At 36.1% G+C, this 24927-nt stretch overlaps 1 protein-coding gene and 1 long non-coding RNA gene across 3 annotated transcripts in view; one reads left to right on the forward strand and one right to left on the reverse strand.

Moving 5' to 3' along the window:
• tmem178bb (transmembrane protein 178Bb) overlaps positions 1-20538 on the forward strand; it is a 102790-nt gene extending 82252 nt beyond the window's left edge. For both annotated transcript variants that reach the window (XM_048156981.1, XM_048156980.1), the window contains exons 4-5: positions 14662-14799; positions 19496-20538. In XM_048156981.1, coding sequence (XP_048012938.1) covers positions 14662-14799; positions 19496-19746 — 389 coding nt within the window. In that variant the 3' untranslated portion in view covers positions 19747-20538. The remainder of the gene's footprint in view (positions 1-14661; positions 14800-19495) is intronic.
• Positions 14678-22523, reverse strand: LOC125246126. Its single transcript, XR_007179734.1, has 3 exons — positions 22432-22523; positions 19524-19772; positions 14678-14808 (listed from the first exon to the last, which is right to left on the reverse strand). It is a non-coding gene; the product is annotated as an uncharacterized LOC125246126 (long non-coding RNA).
• Positions 22524-24927: the final 2404 nt, after the last annotated feature.

Below are 24927 nucleotides of genomic sequence, written 5' to 3' on the forward strand. Positions count from 1 at the left end.
CAGGCTTAGTTCACCCAAAAATTAAATTTCTGTCATTAAGTACTCACCCCCATGTCATTCCAAACCCGTAAGTCCTTCGTTCAACTTTGAAACACAAATTAAGATATTTTTGTAAAAAAAAAATTATTCCCAAATAGAAAGCAACGTAATTACCATCATTCAAGGTCCAGAAAAGTAGTAAAGACATCGTTAAAATAGTCAAAACAGTTGGCGCAGAGCAGCGCTTCTCTGTTTATGTCCGAACCGTAGACTGTAAAAATGGACGTAGTGTCCGTGACGTCACCCATAAAGTTCTGAAATGCAGTTTTTAAGCGAAAATGAGGCCGCTGCCATCTTAGCTGCGCGTCACCGCATGTCACTTCCGGATAACTGAAAATGGGTAAAGAGGCGGGAGGTGGTTTGAGCTGATGTGACTGGTTGCTGAAACCACGCCCGCCTAGCTCGACGTGACCATGCTAGCAGGCAAAAGATGCTATCTCTCTATCTTAGATACGATCTAAAATATTAATGAAGATAAGTTTTAACATTAGAAAGTTCTAAAGGTTTACTGTCAATCTACGGTGTTTTTTTAAGATATAGATGCTCCAACACCAGCAGTGTTGGGTGTGCAAATAACAACATGGAAAATCAAATGGGACTTCATACCTTTATAATGAAATAGAGATCGCGAGATGAATCCAATCTGTGGCACTTGGGTAAAATATGTGTCCATTGCAAAACCAAAAAACAGTACTTTTTGTCCATGAAAGATTTATATTTTGTCCATTGTTTGCATCACATAACTTCTGAATGATCTGCTCTCTGTCATCATTCTTCAAGAAATAATGCAATCTGAGCAGCGTTTATGTTGTAAAACTGTATACGATCGTATCTAACAAACAAATGAGCCCGTGTCCAAAGTATATTTTTTCAAAATGTGCAGTGGTTTTAGTTATAATATCCAAGCAGTGCTGTTGGATTTTTATATCCTCCTGCCATTGTCATTGTAGTAAATCTTACAACCAAAAATTTCAGCCAATGCCACGATCCAACAACATGTGTTCTGTTTCTTCCGCATGCATGCAGATCTACACAGACACACATCAGTCTCGACTATTATGCAGCAAGCCATATTTTATAATTGTATAAAATAATCGAGAAAAAAGCACAAATACGGCTGAGATGCCAAATTCAGCGGCTGGAATTAACTGAGGTAAAGTGACGGCTCACAGACAGCAGCGGCATCTACCTGTCACTCAAGTGACCACGCCCTTAATTATGCAGAACTTTAAGGCTTAATATAATTTAAACGGATGAGTTCCCCTCAGAGTTGACACGAAGGGCAAAATTAGCAGTATAGACCAAAACCACAATTTGAACCAACTTGTAAACATGTTTTTTTTCTGCTGTAAAATTGGCCAATTTAACATGGGACTCAATGAGATTCTGCTCTCTTTTGGAGCCTGTCCCTAGCGGCCAGTCGATGAATCGCAGTTTAAGTTACTTCCGTATTGGCTTCACGAGAGACTGGGGGAGGTTGCCGCTTGGTCCGAACGGTGGCTCAGTATGGGCCGGCTCCTGCGTCAGCATCACATGCATGCGTTGTGCTGCTCACGTGAACAGCGTTGGCCAATACTGAGCCGGCGTTCAGACGTAAACACGGAAGCGCTGACTGCGTTCACTACATCAACTGCATAATAGACTGACAGGGTAGAGAAGAAATTGTTGAATAAAGTCATTATTGTTTTGTTTTTGCACACAAAAAGTATTCTCATCTCTTCATAACATTAAGGTTGAACCACTGTAGTCACGTTGACTATTTTAACAATGTTTTTACTATTTTTCTGGACCTTGAATGTGGTAATTGCATTGCTTTCTATGGGGGATAAAAGAACCTCTCAAATTTCATCAAAAATATCTTAATTTGTGTTCCGAAGATGAAAGAAGGTCTTTCACGGGTTTGGAAAAACACAAGGGGTGAGTACTTAATGACAGAAATTTTATTTTTGGTCGAACTAACCCTTTAAGTAGCTTTTATAAATGTGCTTTAGAAAAACATTACTGGTGTGCATCTTGGAAAAAAAACAAAACAATGGCACTGACATATTTTAAGATATTAAAACAGCTCAAACATGCATTTTAGTCTGGGACTTGTCTGTGAAACTGGGGTAAACTGAGTTTCTCCCATTTATATAAGTGGCCTTGGAAACACTGAGCTAAAGCAGCAGGAAGCATTAGCGTATCATTAAATGTAGAACTTGCCCTCAGCTGAAATTGATAATCTATCATCATGGTGCACTGCTAATGGTTCTGTTGCATTTCTACTATAGGAAATAAACACATTATTAAAAACATAAGAAAATCCATGTGCTTAACATAAAATATGATGCCTGCTACCTGAAAATGTTCAAGTAGTGCTCACTGCAGAGCCAAGCTAATGGGTGGAGCTAATTATGTTTAGGGATAGGGTAAGGTTAGGGTGAGGGTGTAGCTGGACCACCATTACGGATAGAGAGGGGGAAGCTGGACGTCAAGCTCCATCCATTGGCTCTGCAGTGAGCAGCCTCTCAAAACAAAGAAAATTGAAATCTGTTTCTGAATTGTACATTTGCCTTCAGTATCAACAAAGTGAACAGGACATCTTATTTGCCGTATCCTATGCAGGAACAATCATTGTCCTCAAGAACACACTGACTTCCCCTCTGCAATGCTGCTGATGGCCAGTCGATAGCGGCACGTCAGCGCAGTGCTTGACTGAAGTGCCAGCTGTCCGTCACTCAACAATTCCCACAGTGGGTCACTAAGTGAGCTCTTATTGACATTGCCATGTCCAGCTGTAACCTCCCTCAGCCTATAGCCTCAGTCCATCCCCTATCACTGACACTATCACTTTACACAGCCGGATTGGCAGATCCCACAGGATTGACAGCAACTCTGACCACTGGGAAGCAGAAAGACAATGTCAGTCAGCTCTTTGCCAGTGCACTTTTTTTATAAACAAACAGTGCCCACTGAGCTTTAAATAAAAGTTTCAAGAGAAAATTGTCAGGAACGTTGTGCAACCCAAACACGAATGACTCAGAATGACAATATAACTAGTCTTTCATCCACAAAACCAAAATACTTCAGAGAATACAAACGCACACAACACATTAAACAATGATGATAACTGACAGTGAGCTGAATAACATAGGCAGTATAAATGCACAGAGAAATAAACTAGATACAATGAATTAATTAACTACAAAAACACAATGGCTGCGTCTGAAATCGCAAACTTTCTTGAGTACTTACTTATTTTGAAAAAAAAGTATGTACTATATAGTATGAATGTAATTTGGATGTACTATATTCGCCATCTTGTCATTAACATGTGATCTACCAGCATCAGTTGCGTCGCTTCACTGCCATTCACAAATCCTCCATCCACAAATTCCCCCCGTGGCCTCGTGGGATAGTAAAATGTCTGTTGTATCCACACTTAAGAATCTCGCCCAAAGTAATAAGTCATCCTGGCACTTTTTGCCTACTCTTTTATGAGTACTGTGAATTCAGACAGAGCCTACTTCTTTTTTCACACACTGTTTTTCAGCTATATATTAGGGAAGTATGCGATTTCAAATGCAGCCAATGAAACTCAATGTGACCCTGGAAAAAAATGATAAATTAAATTAAAATATAAATGAACAAATAACAAAAATATCATGTAGTATGCACTTTTAGGAGAAAATCATGAATTAAATTAAAATCTAAATTGTGTAGCACTGTATCCTGCCAACTGTAATAAAAATAGTATCTAAAATATTTATTATGCAGTGATAAACGTTTCAAACAGTAGTATGCAATATGGTCACATGACCTTATTATATTGCATTTTTAATTCAGTTAATCCAGCTCTCTCAAATTATATGGTTATTTTGCATTTTCAATCAAATTTTGTGTAAAAACATCTTGGCAGTCTGATTAACGAATAAATCAAACCTAAAAATCAGAGCTGTGATTACTTCATAAAACGGGAAATGATAGATCAAATCATGCGCATTGCATTGTGGGATACTGTATCCCAGCACAAAATGTGTAAAATGCATATTTAAAATTTGCATACCCCTCACAGTGCACATACTGCAGAAATAGTATGCGTGTTATTCCCAACATAGCCCAAGACTTGTAAGTCGTGGCAACTACATGCAGTGTTACATCCCCTTTACCTTGTCGCACACATGCTCCTCTTGAGTATACGGCAAACAAGTATGATGTTCTTCCAGCTTCTCCCATCCTGTCTTCTGTAATCTAATTTTAGTTCGCAATTGTTTTCTCCCCAGTGGCGGTTGACAAGGGGTAATGAAATTAAGCTCTATTACCTTCAGGGGCCATTCCACACATAGAGGGAAAAAAAGAGAAACACAGTAACAAAAAAAATGTAATCCCTTCCCAAAGCCAGGAGAGAAAGTGACCACATGCTGCACTAAAACATGCTGACTCATTTCAGTGAAGAACATGACATGCTTTTATAGACCGAATCAGTTTGACATATTAGATTCAGTGAAATATAACCACTTTTGAGGATAACAGAATTTTATTTCCAATAAATACTTGAGGGGAACTCCTGTCCAGAAAGATGAAACAGAGAAAAACAAAGCTGCAAAGGTTGTGGCTGATGGCAAAACTTGACTTTTTTTGTTATTGTGAAACTGAACATAAGCAACATAGTGTCTTGATGTCATTCTGTACAGCTATTGGCAAAATGCTATTGAAGAAGAAAAGAAAATCTAGAAAACTGTACCTTGGTTTAGCAGATAGATTCAGATTCTGAATTATGTCGCACCCCAATCCTGTCAACTAAAAGATGTTGAGGAAATAGAGCGAAAAAATTCTCCAAAACACACTTTCAGATATGACTTCAAGGAGGAATGCAAAATTGAGGGCGCGACAGAAACAATTCAGGCTAATAACCACCAAATCAGCCTTTTCACTTTTACTTGATTCTCTAAATTAATAAACATCACCACTATCCACTTTGACTCACGTCTCACTATTCGCATTCTAGGGGAAAAAATGGCAACTGTCAAACCAGTGCAAATAAAGCTGATGCGCATTATTCCTCAAGCAATATCGCTGCTATCATATCATTTGTTCCTTAGCAGTCAAATTTGCATGTGCTCTCTGTAACACATCCTGTTTCCAGACAAATGCGTTCCTCTAACAATGATGCAACTCTCCGAAGCACCCTCTCCAAAAGGTCAGAGATGAAAAGAGGCTTGTGTTTTATGCTCTGATTCGTTTGCCTGTAAACAATGTTGCTGTATGACTTGAGACACGTTTGACATCATCTAAATAGGATGCCGACAAGGGCTCTCGGGGTTTGGATTGGCTAAGACGGCCATAGGATTTAGCCAAGAAAGTCATGCTGGGACCTTGAACAAGATGCTATAGATGGTTGGCATGCAAATCAGTTCCTCCTGAGCAGGTGCGACCATTAGTTTCCTGTCACAAGGGAGCACATGGCCATTTTCTACTTGACCTCCTGTTCATAAAGTGGACCTTCATTTACCATCATTCAGTTAGCATATGTTTGTAAGACCCCAGGTTTGTACATATTGGACTACAAGGCTTCGAGAGCTGCATAATCCCAATTCGATTGTGTCACAATTTGTTTCCCAATTTGATTACTGTGTCATCCACCATGAACAGTCCAACATCAATCACATTTCCCATTAGCTTTCGATGGTATGCCCATTATGTGGTTAGATCATGCGGTTAGTCTATATTTACTTCTGTTAGAGGGATTATAAATTTTAAGTCAAGGAAGCCATGTGATTTATCACAGGACGTTTACCGACAGCAGAGGGGTCTGATCTGGATGTCGGAATGGATGTGCAATTATGCATGAGGTCTATGGATAATTCAGGGAATTGTGTACACATTTGAACAAGAATCTCTGCTGCTAACAGAACTCAAATTGGGAAAAAGGAGGAGAGAGAAAAAAGAAATAAACTTAATTTTCAAGGTGATCCCAGGTAGAATATTTGGGTTGAAAATGAGTTTAGATCATAAATTAAAGGTGCCGTAGAACGTGTTTTCAAAAGATGTAATATAAGTCTAAGGTGTTCCCTGAATGTGTCTGTGAAGTTTCAGCTCAAAATACCCCATAGATTTTTTTTTTTTATTCATTTTTTTAACTGCCTATTTTGGGGCATCATTAAATATGCACCGATTCAGGCTGCGGCCCCTTTAAATTCTCGTGCTCCCCGCCCCCGAGCTCGCGACTGCCTTAAAAAGCATAAACAAATTTAACACAGCTAATATAACCCTCAAAATGGATCTTTACAAAGTGTTGGTCATGCAGCATGTCTAATTGCATAAGTACAGTGTTTATTTGGATGTTTACATTTGATTCTGAATGAGTTTGAGGCTATGCTCCGTGGCTAAAGCTAACATTACACACTGTTGGAGAGATTTATAAAGAATGAAGTTGTGTTTATGAATTATACAGACTGCAAGTGTTTAAAAAATGAAAATAACGACAGTCTTGTCTCCATGAATACAGTAAGAAACGATGGTAACTTTAACCACATTTAACAGTACATTAGCAACATGCTAACGAAACATATAGAAAGACAATTTACAAATATCACTAAAAATATCATGTAATCATGGATCATGTCAGTTATTATTGCTCCATCTGCCATTTTTCGCTATTGTTCTTGCTTGCTTACCTAGTCTGATGATTCAGCTGTGCACATCCAGACGTTCTGCCCTTGTGTAATGCTTGAACATGAGCTGGCATATCCAAATATTGGGGGCGTACATATTAATGATCCCGACTGTTATGTAACAGTCAGTGTTATGTTGAGATTCGCCTGTTCTTCAGAGGTCTTTTAAACAAATGAGATTTATATAAGGAGGAGGAAACAATGGTGTTTGAGACTCACTGTATGTCATTTCCATGTACTGAACTCAACTATGCTAAGATAAATTCAATTTTTAATTCTAGGGCACCTTTAAGGCTTAAAGGGTTAGTTCACCCATAAATGAAATTTCTGTCATTACTCACCCTCATGTCGTCCCAAACCCATAAGACCATTAGTTCGTCTTCAGAACACAAATTAAGATATTTTTGATGAAATCCGAGGGTTTCTGAACCACACACAGGCAGCAACGTAATTGCACCTTTGGAGGTCCAGAAATGTATTAAAGACATTGTCGAAATTGTCGAATAAAATTGTTTTGTTTTTGCGGACAAAAAGTATTCCCATCGCTTCATAACCTTAAGGTTGAACCACTGTAGTCACATGGACTATTTTAACAATGTCTTTAGTAATATATCAAAAAGATATCAAAAATATCTTAATCTGTGTTCTGAAGATGAATGAAGGTCTTACGGGTTTGGAACTACATGAGGGTGAGTACTTAATGATAGAAATTTTATTTTTGGGTGAACTAACCTTTTAAGTTAACATTAAATCATATTTGACTACATTTACTTTCTTTATACAAGCTTTTGTGAGCAATTCATCAATACACAGTATTACAAAGGAATAAAAAGGTTTTAATAACTGTTTATCAAAAACTCTGAAACAGTATGATTCCTGGATTCATTGAGATACGAAACTTACCATAATTTGCCAATAGATCTCAACATTAATTGTTTAATATTACATTATTCAAATATTTCACTCAAAAATACATCACATTATGGAAACTGGAAATTATTTCGCAACATTATGTAAATGTTGCGCAGATCATTTCATGTTGACTATAATGGTATTTTGTTGAGTTAGTATGGCTTAAGGGGGGAACCAAAAAATTGCATCATTTACTCACCCTCATGTCTTTCCAAACCAGACACACACACAAAAAAAGAGGTCTGTATTTTGGTCTATACAATGAAATCAATGGGTTCCAATGATTGGATCCCAACATTCTAAATATCTTCCACTGAGATCCACAACAGAAAAAAGTCATACAGGTCTGGAAGGTTAGTAAATGAGTCCTTTAAATATATCCTTATAGTATTCACCACTGAAACAGTGGGTAACAGTTTCAAACTCTGACTATACATTTAATTTTGAGGAAGCATAATCTCATCAGGTCCAGCCCTAAGGGAGCAGTCCATCATTTTAGGTATTCATGGCATATTCCAGAGTGGAAAAACTGCAGAAAGATCCGACATTTCAGGTTTTGAATTCAGAGAAATCAAACTCTGGTACAGTCCATTCTCCTTATGCATTTCCCTCACTTTGATTAAAAAGTATCTAATTGGCGAAGATCCTGTGTAAAGCATAATTATACACTCTTCCCCTCAGAGATTTTGAAAGCATTTGCTTGCAGTACAGCGTTTACAGTCTGCTCTCTCATTCAGCGCTCGAAAGTAAGGGGAACAAAGATCTGACAGAACCTGACACATCTGGAAGCCCAGCAGGTTAAGAAACACAGAGATACAAAAACGACAAGAATATCAAACAAAAGGAGAGGGCCAACTACAGAGACTTCCCCTGGCCTGTTTCCAGAAGAGCTGCCTGTCTAGTTTTCTGTGCTCTTCTACTCTCGTTGCCGTCCGTTCTAGTTAACATACATTTTGATCGATGCTGACAGTCTGGTTTAGCATCAGTCTGCAGATTGCATAACAAGCTTTAAGAAACCCTTCCACAATCTCCACGCATCCTTCCCTTCTTTCACATCTGCTACGTACATAAATATTTTCTGAAAAAGCACAATGGAAAGGTACATTCAGTATATAAAAAAGAGACCTACTGTTGCAAAAGCAATTAAAAAAATAAAAATAATATACATTAATAAATTAAAACTACATATCACAGCACCTCACACTCTTAAATATTTCAGCAACATTTATGATCTAAATCTACCAGAATATCATAGTGACACTATGATGGTCACTGGCTACTGACTATTTCTGATCAGTCTGGATCACATGTAGCATTTTTTTGTTCTTTAATATTTTTTTCCAAAATATAAATATATAAATCTGTGTGAATGTGATAATGAATATTACAGCAATGCAGCAGTGATCAAATATTTAAATGTTATTCATGCAACAGTGATTGTGCAAAACTACGGAAGAGGATTAGGGCCAAGCAATAATAAAAAAATAAAACCATCTCGAGATTAAAGTTGTTAAATTCCGAGAAAAAAGTCTAAATAAAATGTTGAGAATAAACTCGTTAAATTTCGAGAAAAAAGTCGAGATAAAATGTTGAGAATAAACTCGTTAAATTTCGAGAAAAAAATCGAGATAAAATGTTGAGAATAAACTCGTTAAATTCCGAGAAAAAAGTCGAAATAAAATGTTGAGAATAAACTCGTTAAATTACGAGAAAAAAATAATTAAATTTCGAGAAAAAAGTCAAGATAAAATGTTGAGAATAAACTCGTTAAATTACGAGAAAAAAACTCGTTAAATTTCGAGAAAAAAGTCGAGATAAAATGTTGAGAATAAACTCGTTAAATTACGAGAAAAAACTCATTAAATTTCGAGAAAAAAGTCGAGATAAAATGTTGAGAATAAACTCGTTAAATTACGAGAAAAAAACTTGTTAAATTTTGAGAAAAAAGTCTAGATAAAATGTTGAGAATAAACTCGTTAAATTTCGAGAAAAAAGTCGAGATAAAATGTTGAGAATAAACTCGTTAAATTTCGAGAAAAAAGTCGAGATAAAATGTTGAGAATAAACTCGTTAAATTCCGAGAAAAAAGTCGAAATAAAATGTTGAGAATAAACTCGTTAAATTACGAGAAAAAAATAATTAAATTTCGAGAAAAAAGTCAAGATAAAATGTTGAGAATAAACTCGTTAAATTACGAGAAAAAAACTCGTTAAATTTCGAGAAAAAAGTCGAGATAAAATGTTGAGAATAAACTCGTTAAATTACGAGAAAAAACTCATTAAATTTCGAGAAAAAAGTCGAGATAAAATGTTGAGAATAAACTCGTTAAATTACGAGAAAAAAACTTGTTAAATTTTGAGAAAAAAGTCTAGATAAAATGTTGAGAATAAAGTCATTAAATTACGAGAAAAAAGTCATTAAATTACGAGAACAAATTCGTTAAATTATGAGAAAAATGTCGTTAAATTTAGAGAAAAAAGTCGAGATAAAATGTTGAGAATAAACTCGTTAAATTATGAGAAAAAAAACATTTTTCTACACATTTTATCTCGACTTTTTTCTCGTAATTTAACGAGTTTATTCTCAACATTTTATCGACTTTTTTCTCGAAATTTAACGACATTTTTCTCATAATTTAATGAGTTTATTCTCAACATTTAACAACTTTAATCTCGAGATGGTTTTAATTTTTTATTATTGCTTGGCCCTAATCCTCTTCCGTACAAAACAAAATAAAAACATTAAAATAAATTAAATTAAAATAAAATAAATAAATAAATAAAAATGTCTCACTGGGAAATCTTGTATAGTGTAAAGCAAAAGTCAAAGCATATTTGTACACTTATTGCAGGGGTGAAATTTTGCAACGCTTATGGCAAAACAAAAAATGCACAAACTTCATTTTTTGTAACCAGTGGCTCCCTAAAACATTTACTTTGCTCTCTGGGGCATAAAATGTTTCTCTCAACATGAGAAATCAAAGCTGTCATTCAGATAGCAAACAGCATTTATAATGTGAATCCAACCAAGAAAGGCTCCTGCATTTATGTAAACTGGTTTTTCTCTTGCATTTCTCTGGAGAGATGAAATCATTGATGACCGCAAAGCTAAAACGTTGCATGCTGCCTGATATGGATATAACTTGTGTATAATCTATAGAAATTTGACATGATACCTGAGCACCTACTGTTTCAGAACACATGCTGTTGCCTTCACGACTGATGCTACGCAGTTTCTACAATATAAGAGCCTGTATTGTGATGTAACAAATATTGTGTGGGCTCCAATATAAGAAACTAAAATAAAGCTGTTCCCAAATAATCTTTTCCTGACAGTGTTTGTAGCCTGACTCAGTGTTTAAATAACACTCTTGTGAGCTTTTTTAAACCACACTGTGTTTGATAGTACATGACTTGGCTACTGTATCTTCTCTTTAAACTCATTTTCAATAAGAAAGGGATCAATTTTTATAACTTAACCTTGCTTATATCAGCCAATCTGTTCCAATGTTGTGAAGGCTCTGCTCTATTTTATTGTGGCAATCTTGCAGTAAACCATATCTAAGGGTCATAACTGAGCTCTCTCAAAGGACTGCAAAGTAAAACTGTTTCAAGACAGCTTATAAGAGAGAGAAATACAACCGAATGTGAAAGTTGAGATGGCACAGGTCTGTGAAACACTTCATGAAGCATTTTATGAGATACGAACGGCACTACTATGGCCTTTTAAGTCTAAAAAAAGTCATATTGTGTGATATAAAGTCACACTGAAATATAAACCGTAATTGTGAGAAAGTATGAGAAACAAAGTTACAACTGCAAGAAACAGTCGCATTGTGAGAAATAAAGTTCCAAATAAAAGAAATAGTCACATTTTGAAATATAAAGTTACAGGTAACAGAAACAAAATAAAATCACATTGTGAGATAAACTGAGTGTCTATTTACACTAAGTGCAAATATCCTCCCTTGTCCTAGTGGAAATAAACTGCGAACAAGTGTTTAATAATATTAAAAGTGTTTATTGGGTAGGGTTAGGGGAAGGTGTAGGGATGGTTTTTATTCTCCCAATAAGGCAGCATCCATTTAATAATTTTAATAAAATCATTTACACTCAATGATATTATTGCATCCTGTAAATGTACACAAATACTGAGGTGCAAATAGTATCTGCCAATATGAAGTATAGATAGCATCTACTTACTATTTACTCTTATTGCAAAGAACTGATACTTCTACATGGTGTAAAGAGAATCTATCGCTATTTTCACCTAGTGTTAATAGCATATCGCTAAGAAAATGCTGCTATTTTCACTTAGTGTAAATAGCATCTATTGTTATTAGCACTTAATGCAAATAGCCGCTGCCATAAAATAATCGCTGTTACAAGAAACAAACTTGCAGTTGTAAAAAATAAGTCACATTGTGTGAAATAAAGTTGAAAATGACATAGTTACGAGGAACAAGTTGCAATTGTAAGAAATAGTCACAACGTAATAGTTGAAAATACGACATATAGTCGCAGTTATGAGGAACAAAGTTGCAATTGTAAGAAATAGTCACAACGTAATAGTTGAAAATACGACATATAGTCGCAGTTATGAGGAACAAAGTTGCAATTGTAAGAAATAGTCACAACGTAATAGTTGAAAATACGACATAGTCGCAGTTATGAGGAACAAGTTGCAATTGTAAGAAATAGTCACAACGTAATAGTTGAAAATACGACATAGTCGCAGTTATGAGGAACAAGTTGCAATTGTAAGAAATAGTCACAACGTAATAGTTGAAAATACGACATATAGTCGCAGTTATGAGGAGCAAAGTTGCAATTGTAAGAAATAGTCACAACGTAATAGTTGAAAATACGACATATAGTCGCAGTTATGAGGAACAAAGTTGCAATTGTAAGAAATAGTCACAACGTAATAGTTGAAAATACGACATATAGTCGCAGTTATGAGGAACAAGTTGCAATTGTAAGAAATAGTCACAACGTAATAGTTGAAAATACGACATATAGTCGCAGTTATGAGGAGCAAAGTTGCAATTGTAAGAAATAGTCACAACGTAATAGTTGAAAATACGACATATAGTCGCAGTTATGAGGAACAAAGTTGCAATTGTAAGAAATAGTCACAACGTAATAGTTGAAAATACGACATATAGTCGCAGTTATGAGGAACAAGTTGCAATTGTAAGAAATAGTCACAACGTAATAGTTGAAAATACGACATATAGTCGCAGTTATGAGGAACAAAGTTGCAATTGTAAGAAATAGTCACAACGTAATAGTTGAAAATACGACATATAGTCGCAGTTATGAGGAACAAAGTTGCAATTGTAAGAAATAGTCACAACGTAATAGTTGAAAATACGACAGTCGCAGTTATGAGGAACAAAGTTGCAATTGTAAGAAATAGTCACAACGTAATAGTTGAAAATACGACATATAGTCGCAGTTATGAGGAACAAAGTTGCAATTGTAAGAAATAGTCACAACGTAATAGTTGAAAATACGACAGTCGCAGTTATGAGGAACAAGTTGCAATTGTAAGAAATAGTCACAACGTAATAGTTGAAAATACGACATAGTCGCAGTTATGAGGAACAAGTTGCAATTGTAAGAAATAGTCACAACGTAATAGTTGAAAATACGACATATAGTCGCAGTTATGAGGAACAAAGCTGCAATTGTAAGAAATAGTCACAACGTAATAGTTGAAAATACGACATATAGTCGCAGTTATGAGGAACAAGTTGCAATTGTAAGAAATAGTCACAATGTAATAGTTGAAAATACGACATATAGTCGCAGTTATGAGGAACAAAGCTGCAATTGTAAGAAATAGTCACAATGTAATAGTTGAAAATACGACATATAGTCGCAGTTATGAGGAACAAAGTTGCAATTGTAAGAAATAGTCACAATGTCATAAATAGTTGAAAATATGATATATAGTTGCAGTTATGAAGAACAAAGTCACAATTGTTAGAAATAGTCACATTGTAAGAGATACAGTAGTTAATAAAAGCGACAAATAGTCACAGTTATGAGAAACAAAGTTGCAATTGTAAGAGAGTCGCATTGTAAGAAATAAAGTTGAAAATATGACAAATGGGCTCACATTTTGAGATAAAGTTGCAGCTAAGAAACCATTGCAATTGCAAAAAATAAAATCACATTCTGAGAAGTCACAGTTGCAAGAAGCAAACATTGCAATTAACCTTTTTTTTCCACCCAGAGGAAACACTCATGAAATCTGGCACTTTCAGTTTAAGTAATAAACAAGCATCTGCTGAATTTCCTGCCACAAAGATGTGGGAATGATGAATTGCTCTTTCATAAATATCTGACATTTTACTTTTGATATTACTTTGATGAAAAAAAAAGAAAAAAAAAAAAAAGCTTTTAACACCCCATCTCTATTAGAAAGTAATAAAAGCTCTCTTACAGCATGCTCATCTAAGTGTTGCGTCTGCCCTGAGGTGAACTTGTGACCCTTTCACAGTTGGCTGGCATAAACCGCCGTGCCCAGCGTTTTGGGCCTGCCACCTCTCCTGTACTGTGAGAATTCAACTGTGAGATTAAAAAAAGAGCAAACGAACACAAATGCTGTGACCTACCCTCTAGCTAACACAGAGTCAACCCTGTCGCACTCTCATACACCCACAGTGGAGCAAGTGCAGTGTATTGTTGCATGTATTATGGACTTTGTGGACTATATTTGCAGTTATATTTATTTTTATTAATTCATTTTTGAGTTCTGCTACAACAAACTACCAGTCAAAAGGAACGCAAGGAAAACTGTCACAAGAAAACATGGCCAACCGGAACACCTTCACTAGTGTTTAAAAAGCATCCCATGATTCAAGCTGGTTGAAAAAAGAAGCTGTGAATATATAAGAATATAACGTAATAATATAAAATAGAATACAGGGCTTACAGAAACCCTCAAGCTCTCATTAAAATCCGTAATTTTGCCGTCCGTGTTCACGCCATGCCCTTATCAGCTCTGAGTCATGTGTTTGACTTGCCTTATTTCTCGCCGCCCACAGATCTGCGGAGGATGACTGCAGGATTTATGGGAATGGCGGTGGCCATCATCCTCTTCGGCTGGATAATTGGGATGCTGGGGTGCTGTTGGGACCGTGGCCTCATGCAGTATGTGGCAGGCCTACTCTTCCTCATGGGCGGTAAGTCAGCTAAAAAAAACCAAACAGACAATATAGGCAGTTTACAGTATGTACACAGAATGCGATGCTGAGACAGTATTTAAAAATATTTAGAAATGGCAGCTAGTTTAAGTTATATAGCACATTCTACTGTATATAATTATATTACTAATGTGGGAATGTAAACATTTCCTCTTAAAAGAAAATTATTAAATGATGCAATGCATCAAGAAATCAGACATTTGGTCAAGATTTGGTACAAATTATAGCAATATAATATAATATAATATAATATAATATAATATAATATAATATAATATGGGAGTAGATTTGGAATCTAGGATTAGTGAATTCTTACAGCTAAAAAAAAGGACAAATTTTTGGGTAACAAACGAAAGTGTAATACATTTGGTATTTTTATTATTAAAAATAATGTATTCATTGACTTAAAAATGCATTTTTACACTGCTTGTTTCCCAACCCTGTTACTGCAGGCACACATTTTGGATGTTTTACTTATCTGACCCATTCGTTCTATGTCTTGGAGTCTCTACTAATGAGCTGATGATTTGAATCAGGTGTGTTTGATTAGGAAGAGTTTGGAAAAAAAAAAGTGTAGTGTTGATGTGCCTCCAGGAACATGGCTGGGAAACATTGCTCTAATTTAACTGAGTGGGAAAACCTCTCTCAAATGTTTTTTCCATCCAAGTTATTGTGACTAAAAAGGTTAATGGACATAATCTGTTAATGGACATAAAATTCATTAAATAAAATAACAACATAATAAAGAGTAATATACAAAGAAGCAAATGATTTTAAAGGGTTAGTTCACCCAAAAATGAAAATTCTGTCATTAATTACTCACCCTCATGTTGTTCCACACCTATAAGACCTTCGTTCATCTTCAGAACACAAATTAAGATATTTTTGATAAAATCTGATGGCTCAGTGAGGCTCTTTTGTCAGCAAGACAATTAACACTTTCAGATGCCCAGAAAGCTACTAAATACATATTTAGTACAGTTCATGTGACTACAGTGGTTCAACCTTAATATTATAAAGCAACGAGAATACTTTTTGTGCGCCAAAATAACTACTTATCAACAATATCTAGTGATGGGCGATTTCAAAACACTGCTTCATGAAGCTTCGAAGCTTTACTTTTGTTTCGAATCAGTGGTTTCATCAAACTGCCAAAGTCACGTGATTTCAGTAAACGAGGCTTCGTTACGTCATAAGTGTTTCGAAATTTCAATGGTTCACCACTGGGGGGCGTGACTTTGGCAGTTTGATATGCTATCCAAACCACTGATTCAAAACAAAAGATTCGTAAAGCTTCGAAGCTTCATGAAGCAGTGTTTTGAAATCGCCCATCACTAGATATTGTTGAAAAATTATTTTGTTTTTTTTGGTGCACAAAAAGTATTCTCATCGCTTCATAACATTAAGGTTGAACCACTGTACTCACATGAACTGTTTTAAATACGTCTTTAGTACCTTTCTGGGCATCTGAAAGTGTTAATTATCTTGCTGGTAATAGAGGCATCACTGAGCCATAAAGTTCTTACAGGTGTGGAACGACATGAGGGTGAGTAATAAATGACAATTTTCATTTTTGGGTGAACTAACCCTTTAAATGTTTGATGAAACCCTTCAATGAAGTCATATATATGCAAACATGCTCCCAGTAAAATATTATGTTTATCTCAAATGCTCTTATGACACTAAAGCAAGTGTACTAACATCTAATCTCAGCAGTATAATGAGCTCAATAATGACATCATTGTCTTTTTAGAGCTCTTTTACAGTGAAATTTGAATTTGTCGAGTTATTTTCTTGTTTATTACTGTGAAGCTGCTTTGAAACAATCTGTACTGTATAAAGTGCTATATTAATAAAGGTGACTTAACATGATATACTGCATAGTGCAGCAGTCAATAATTCCTACGTAAGTCACCCCAAGACTGCATTAATTAATGACTGACGGCCAGGAAGCCAGCATTAAAGCAATTATGTAATAGCCTCAATTATCTCCTGATCTCTTATCTCACTTTACGGCAACGAATATGGAGGCTCTCTTTTGAACGCACCCACAAGCTCATCACCTCACAACACAGATGCTCACACCAATCAACACAGCCTGTGGCCTCGTTACTGTGCATTTTGATATTCTGTTAACGCCCGTCGAGCACAGGAAGCGGCTGACTTGTTTTGCGTCACTCTCCGCTCCCATAAGTGTGGCGGCGGCACCATAGAGAGCGAAGCGGAGACGCAATTAAGATGTGCACTGGATTAATGTGATGCCCTGTGCCTGAATAATGAGATGGCAATTAAAAAGCCAATTAAGATGCTAAATTATAAAGGCAGAAGGAGCACTGAGGGTCAGATTATGACAGGATGAATCCTCTCTGAATGTTCGCTAGGTCACATGGTGCAGAAAAATGAGTTTGTTAGAGCTCTTTATCGACTAGCGTGTTACGACAGCGTTATCTATACTTGTGTATACTTGTACTTGCTCGACTTTTGTGGATAGAGCTTGTAATATATGTAACAAACAAGGCTTGTGAAAAAAGAGCTATGCTAATTTGCATTAAAATGTCACTGCAATGTTATGTAATAACATATAGCCTAATGCAACACTAACTTTGTTCCAAAACCTTCTGAGTAAATATTGAGTATTACTGCCAATCAATGCAACATTTTAAGGTGCATTTCCAAAGAAATGATGACTGCAAATAGTAGGAAGCATAAAGATTATAACATAAAGCTAAAATGTTAAAATAGCATCATAACCAGTGTTGGGGATAATGCATTACAAGTAACTTGAGTTACCTAATCAGATTACTTTTCCAAGTAACTAGTAAAGTAATGCATTACTTTTTCAATTTACAACAAAATATATAAAGATTATAACATAAAGCTAAAATGTTAAAATAACACCATAACCAGTGTTGGGGATAATGCATTACAAGTAACTTGAGTTACCTAATCAGATTACTTTTCCAAGTAACTATTAAAGTAACGCATTACTTTTTCAATTTACAACAAAATATATAAAGATTATAACATAAAGCTAAAATGTTAAAATAACATCATAACCAGTGTTGGGGGTAATGCATTACAAGTAACTTGAGTTACGTAATCAGATTACTTTTCCAAGTAACTATTAAAGTAACGCATTACTTTTTCAATTTACAACAAAATATATAAAGATTATAACATAAAGCTAAAATGTTAAAATAACACCATAACCAGTGTTGGGGATAATGCATTACAAGTAACTTGAGTTACCTAATCAGATTACTTTTCCAAGTAACTAGTAAAGTAACGCATTACTTTTTCAATTTACAACAAAATATATAAAGATTATAACATGAAGCTAAAATGTTAAAATAACATCATAACCAGTGTTGGGGGTAATGCATTACAAGTAACTTGAGTTACGTAATCAGATTACTTTTCCAAGTAACTAGTAAAGTAACGCATTACTTTTTCAATTTACAACAAAATATCTAAGTTACTTTTTCAAATAAGTAACGCAAGTTACTTTTTCACATTTATTTTCACATTTATTAAGGGCCTTACATTTGCCAAAAAATATAACTTTTTTGCTGTTTTAAAAACAAACAAGCAAGCCCAGCCCAGGTGAGAAACGGTAACGCAAAAGTAATGTAACACTTTTCATAAAATGTAACTAACGCAATTATTTACTTTTTTCGGGAGTAACGCAATTTTGTAATGGATTACTTTTAAAAGTAACTTTCCCCAACACTGATAAGAACATATAAAAAAAATACTCCAATTGGAATCAATGACTTGCTAATTCACTTACAAATACAGTATATAAGATTTTTTGAAAGAAGTCTCTTATGCTTACCAAGGCTACATTTATTTGATCAAAAATACAGTAAAAATAGTTAAATATTATGAGTTTAAAATAACCTTTTTATTTGATATATTTAAAAATATAAAAGTTATTCCTGTGATGGCAAAGCTTAATTTTCAGCATCATTACTCCAGTCTTCAGCATCACATGATCCTTCAGAAATCACTCTAATATGCTGATTTGCTGCTCAAGAGACATTTCTAATTATTATTAATGTTGAAAACATATTTTAAGTGCTGCTTAAAATATTTGTTGAAACCGTGATTCTTTGATTAATAGAAAGATTAAAATAACTGCATTTATTTTAAATAGAAATCTTTTGTAACATTATAAAACAAAACATTTTCTAACAATAAATAAATAAAAACTTTTGAAAGGTAGTGTAGGGCCTATTTTAAAAACTTGGGATGTTTTTGTTCTCCAGTCTTCTAAATTTTATTCATATTTATTTGTTTGTGTATGCGGTCATAGCAATTCTAAAATTATGACAATAATCATATAAGTAGCGAATGGAAGTCAATACAGACCCAAAATAAAGTAGGATGCATAGTTATTCACTCATTTTAGCATTGCTGAAGTCTAACTGCTGAATAGTCCGTAGACGGTGAATAAACTAAAACCATAAAAATTGAGTATCTGTGTAGTTTGTTTTATGTAAACCTCTACAGAAAGATTTGCAGATTTCCACAAAACTGGAACTCAAAATTCTCTTAAAATCAAAACAGGAAATGTATTAAATTCAAGCTGGATGCTGCCTTAGAAGGCAACTCTTTAGGTTTTTGTAACAAAGCTGCTGAAATAATCTGATGATAGTCTTTCTCTTTTTTTCAGGCACATTTTGCATCATTTCCTTGTGTACCTGTGTAGCAGGCATCAACTTCGAGCTGTCCCGTTACCCTCGTTACATATACGGCCTCCCAGACGACATCAGTCACGGTTACGGCTGGTCAATGTTCTGCGCCTGGGGCGGTTTGGGCCTGTCCCTCATCGCCGGCTTCTTCTGCACGCTGGCGCCCTCTGTACAGCCGATCCCTCGCTCCACGTGCCCCAAATCCCGCCAAGAAAACGGCACCGTGTGTTAAGAGACGGCCTCGGAAAAATCCCCGAGCTGGACAATGGGGGGACAAATCGCATCAAAAAAGACCATAACTGAAGATTTAAAATCATAAATCCATTTAGAATCATTTCTAATCTCACCAACCAGGCCACAAATGCCATTTTTTTAACCACGTGTGTGAATTTACAACTGAGTGTCCTGATCGTTTAAAAGAAATTAAAAATACCATGACTAATTGTAAAGATAATATATCGGTGGGCCTTTCCGTCGTCAAGATCCTGCACAGAAAAAGTTTGTTCTGTCAATGTTGTGACTTTAGTGAGCACAAGAAAACGGTGACAAATGAAGTGAAGAAAAAAAAAAAAAAAAACAGACAATATTGCTCATTCTGATGCGGAACGGATGGATATTGACATGTAGACTGATGCCTAAAAACTGCCAAACCTGGAGACTATGGTATTTGTATCTGGACGGCACCATGTTCAAGTATGGAGGTCCAGTGCCAATGTTTCAAGCCCAGGAGCTCGGACAAATCAGGAGCGCCAGGACTCTTTCGCATGAGAGGACAATGAATTTGATGCGATTTGCGATTAAATCCGCCGATTTGTCTCGGGCCCTGGAGACTATCACAATGCCTCTTGGGAAGTGGCTATAAAGGATCTGCTCGTGAATAAACGAGCATCTCTGGAAGATTTCAGGAATTGGAGATGCCTGCTCGTGACGTTATATTGCTCTTGCTGTACAGCAAATTGTAAAGAGAAAAATAATACCTATAATATTCCAGAAGAGAAAAAATAATCTGAACGGGAGGGACATTGGAACATTTTCCATGATTCATTTCTTATTCATGTCCAAATGGTATCAGTGGACATTTCTAACCTGCTTTCAATTTTATTATGTGCTTCTTTCTCGGTTTTTTTTTAGTAATTACAGTCATCATCAGTGTGAATGAGTGTGTAGGAAGCGTGTGTAGATGTACTATCAATATGTGTGGGTGAGTGTTTTGTAGTCTCCATACAACCCCCCCGAAAAAAACCCACACACACGCAGAAAAAAACAAAAAAACATGAAAAAAAATAATAACAACGACGCATAAAATCAAAAACCTGCCTTGGGGGAAATCAGGTAGGCTCTTTTGTTGAACCAAGAATTACTGGAAAGGAAAGATGCCGAACACTTAGTCCCTGTAGACACGACTGATGTAGTACACGCGGAGACAGAAAGACAACTCAACATCACACTGTTACTGCCTTAAGCTTGTCTGCAAGGAGGCATTTATGCCATTTGATGGGAACTCATGCTGACTTCTCTTCTGAAAGCATCTATGCGCTGACAAAAGAAATCCTCATTCGAATCCAACTTCCTGCTCTGTTTAACCGTGCGTCTCTTTACTCAAAGGGAACTCCCAAAACAGGATGTGGTATGTAAGTGCCTCCTGATTACGAGACAGCAGCAGTGCACAAAAGAGGTACATCTGTGGAATCGTGACCTCGAAATGGAGGACGGACGGCAAGCACAAGCTTAATACAATCTCTAAGCCAATATGCGATCGGTTCCCTCAAGTTGTTTGCGTTATTTCTCTTCTCATGCATTCGTTCTTGCAATCAGAAACATTTAATACCCATTTCACACGAAACTAACCACTTGAGTAGCCATAAACGGCGTGTTATGATGGGACACATGCATCGAGGGTCATTGGCAAATCGGCACACTCATTCAACCATGCCAAAAACCTACGCTAGGACATTTAGCTTTGCCGCGAGACCATGTTTACAGATTTCTAGAAGGGAGATTTGCCAAAACACCTGCCAGGTCTTGTTCAAAGCTCCTTACATTAGCATGATGGCCATTGGCTCAACCAGCAGTTAACCTGGTGAACGTTTAAGTCTGTCATGTTACTGCGGTAGTAAGAATGGATGCCTGTATATTTAAAGACCCCATCAAATATATGTTAGTTGGCTTTGAAGACATCTATATTAAAGGGATAATTTTGTCATTACTTACTCACTCTCAATCTGTATGAGCTGTTATATGTTGAACACAAAAGAAGATATTTTAAAGAATGTGGGTAGCCAGACAGTTGATGGCACCCATAGACTTCCATAGTAGGAAAAAAAATACCAACATTCTTTAAAATATCTTCTTATGTGTTCAACAGAAGAATGAAACTCATAGGTTTGGAACAACATGAAGGTGAGTAAATGATGACAGAATTTTCATTTTTTTGGTGAACTATTTTTCCTTTAAATGGAAGCTTGTTTCCGCCACAGAATATAGGAATAAAGGTAACTTTTTTTTTTTCTCACATTAAGAGTTTATATCACACAGTTCTCCAAAAAAAATCTGAATGTCTGCTCACAATAGCCTACTGACAGTCAGATTTCTAAATATGACTTCTAATGATTGACAAAACCAAGATTTAACTGATTTAAATGGAAAGATAAGATTCCTATAGTTTAAAAACCCTATTATTATCAGGGAATTGATAGTCAAAAAAATCATAAAACTGTACACGCAATTAGACTCTGCTCAAAAAAATATTTCAGTGCCTATGAATCGTTTTTTTGTGAGTGCAATCTTTATAAAAGTAATTTTAATCCTTAAATTACAAAAGAAATGAAAATTGGTCAAAACTTATGGAAAAACTATTTCAAATCTTCTCTCTTCTGGCATAACAGACCAAAATATTGCCGACTTTCATTTCACTCACATGGATATAAAGCAGGGCTGTCCAATCCCACAGAGTTTAGCTCTTAACTGCTCCAAAAACCTGCCTGGAAGTTGCTAGTAATCCTGAAGACCTTGATTGGCTGCTTCAGGTGTGTTTAAAGGTGCTGTGTGTAAATTTTAGCGGCATCTAGCGGTGAGGTTGCGAATTGCAACATAGAGAAGCTACGGTTGGCCAACGTAGGAAAAAGAAGTCATCGGCTGCGTTCCACTCCAGTTTTAGACACGCACTCGCGAACTTCCCTAAACACTTCCCCTCGGGGGGATCCCTGCCGCCATTTTGAAGTGCGTTCCACTTCGTGAAGTGGGCGAGGGAAGTTTATATGGACAAACCCTCGCTCCCTCTATTGTGACTGAGGGAACGAGTCTACTTCACATGTACACTTCAGGCAGCTCCATAACCCACAATGCAACACGATTATGACGTCACTGCATATCGCGTTTATTTTACCCCACCACAAACAACTCTGATATATGAATTATTTTAAAACTCACATATATACATATAGAATGCTGTATTAAACAATTTTGTAAGGGGAAAAAATAAATAATAAATCAGCTCCATTGCGGATTCCAAGTGATCAAGGGTGTTCCAATTCAGCCCATTGCAAGGGTTCCGCCAGTAGTGGGCACTCATGCAACGTAAGCAATGACGTACATCCGAGTCAACGAGACTGAGGGAAGTTGGCATTTAAAAAACGAACTGGAACGCAGCCATAGTCTGAGACAGCAGAGTGTAGCCACACAAACATTTAGAGCATTTTGTCCATTTAGGGCTACTGTAGAAAAATGGCTGCACAAAATGGCGACTTGACATGTAAGGGGACCCGCGGTGTATGTAGATAGAAATGGCTCATTCTAAGGTAATAAAAACATAACGGTTCATTATTTAAGGTCTTTATACACCACTGAAAACATAGTTATGTATATTATATTGCATTTCTGTCAATAGATCCTCCTAAAATTTACACATTGTACCTTTAATTAGGATTGGAGCTAAACATGAATGTCGCTTCCCTCTAAATCATGAACATCACCTGCTTCGAAATAGCAATAGCAAGAAACAAAGCATTATGGTTTGCTTTGATGCTTCTACTTTAGTTCCTTTAAGAACCATCAATTGGTTGCAAAAGAAACATCAAGTCTCATCCATTTTGAAAGTGTTTTCATTGCATCATTCGTGATACAGGTTGCCAAGTGAAGTTTTGCAGAGCTGTGGCAAACTAAAGGCTGTAAAAGCCATTTCAGAATTGAACATCCCAACAACTTCCAAACTGCACTTGTCATATCATTTCATGTGGTCTTTCGACACAAACACGGCAATGAACAACAACAGTTGACGAAAGCATTGACGAAATATGAGTTCAGCAGTCTTCATTGAGAGCGTTCAGAGGAGGTTTCGGACATATTTATGGGTGCTCTGGGTGATTTGTGTAGCAGTATGCAAGTAAAAAGACATTGTTGCATGCTGACAATGCAATTGGCCATGAAATTACATAAACACCCAGCCATGCTCAAAGAACTCCAGAAGACTTCTTCACACTTTCCAGAAGCAGAGCCCAAAGACAAAATTGACGAAACTCAGCCCACAAACTCCACAGTGCTTGATTAAAATGTGCATGCAACAGAAAACGTGCATAAATACACAATAACAATCTGTTTTCAAAGGCATCTCGCAACAAGCCCATCTGGTCTTATATAAGATAGTGTTCCTTGACACACTTAGGAGGAAAATATTTATTTCAGTCCACGGATTACGCTCCTAGGCAAAGACATAAATGGGGTCGGCCGCTGGTTGTATGCATTTCTCTCAAATAAACCAAAACGCCATCCTTGCACGGTCCTACTTGTAATAATATTTAAAAACATTTTTCCTTTCTTCAACAAGGCAGAAAATCACAGAGTATCAAGACATGAAAGAGCACCGAAGGGCACTTTCAGCTCTTTCAACACTTTCAATTACACCTTAATTGGCAGAAAGCAGGTAGGGAACTGCATTGCATAAGCTTCGTATGGATCATTGTTGATGCTTATAGTGAAATATTTCAGTTGGTCTTAAAAAAAAAACTATGGCACTGAATAAAAACTAACACTTAGTGGGCATTTTAAGGAATCTCCTCAATGAAAGATCATAAAGCGTTGGCCATGTAGGTGATGAACGGGCTCAGGATCACAGATTCCCTTATTCATGAACACACTCCACACACTATTCACACAAATGTGTTTACATCACAGCCAACAGTTGTCAGAAAGTTTATTATTTTTATTTTGTTGAGTGGGTGGGTTGGGAAACATGAGTGGGAATATTTTTGTCTTCAAAATGTAAAAATATAAATGAAAAAAAGTAGCAGAATCTGTGAAACTGCAACTTTTTAATGGGACACTGAAGACTAAAGGTTTACCGGGTCTTTTTCATCAGTAATGTGTCTGTTGAGTACCTGAAAAAAAAAAATACAACTGTAAAAAAAAAATGTTTAAG

Source organism: Megalobrama amblycephala, linkage group LG14, assembly GCF_018812025.1.
Source record: "Megalobrama amblycephala isolate DHTTF-2021 linkage group LG14, ASM1881202v1, whole genome shotgun sequence".
NCBI classification, from domain to species: Eukaryota; Metazoa; Chordata; class Actinopteri; order Cypriniformes; family Xenocyprididae; genus Megalobrama; species Megalobrama amblycephala.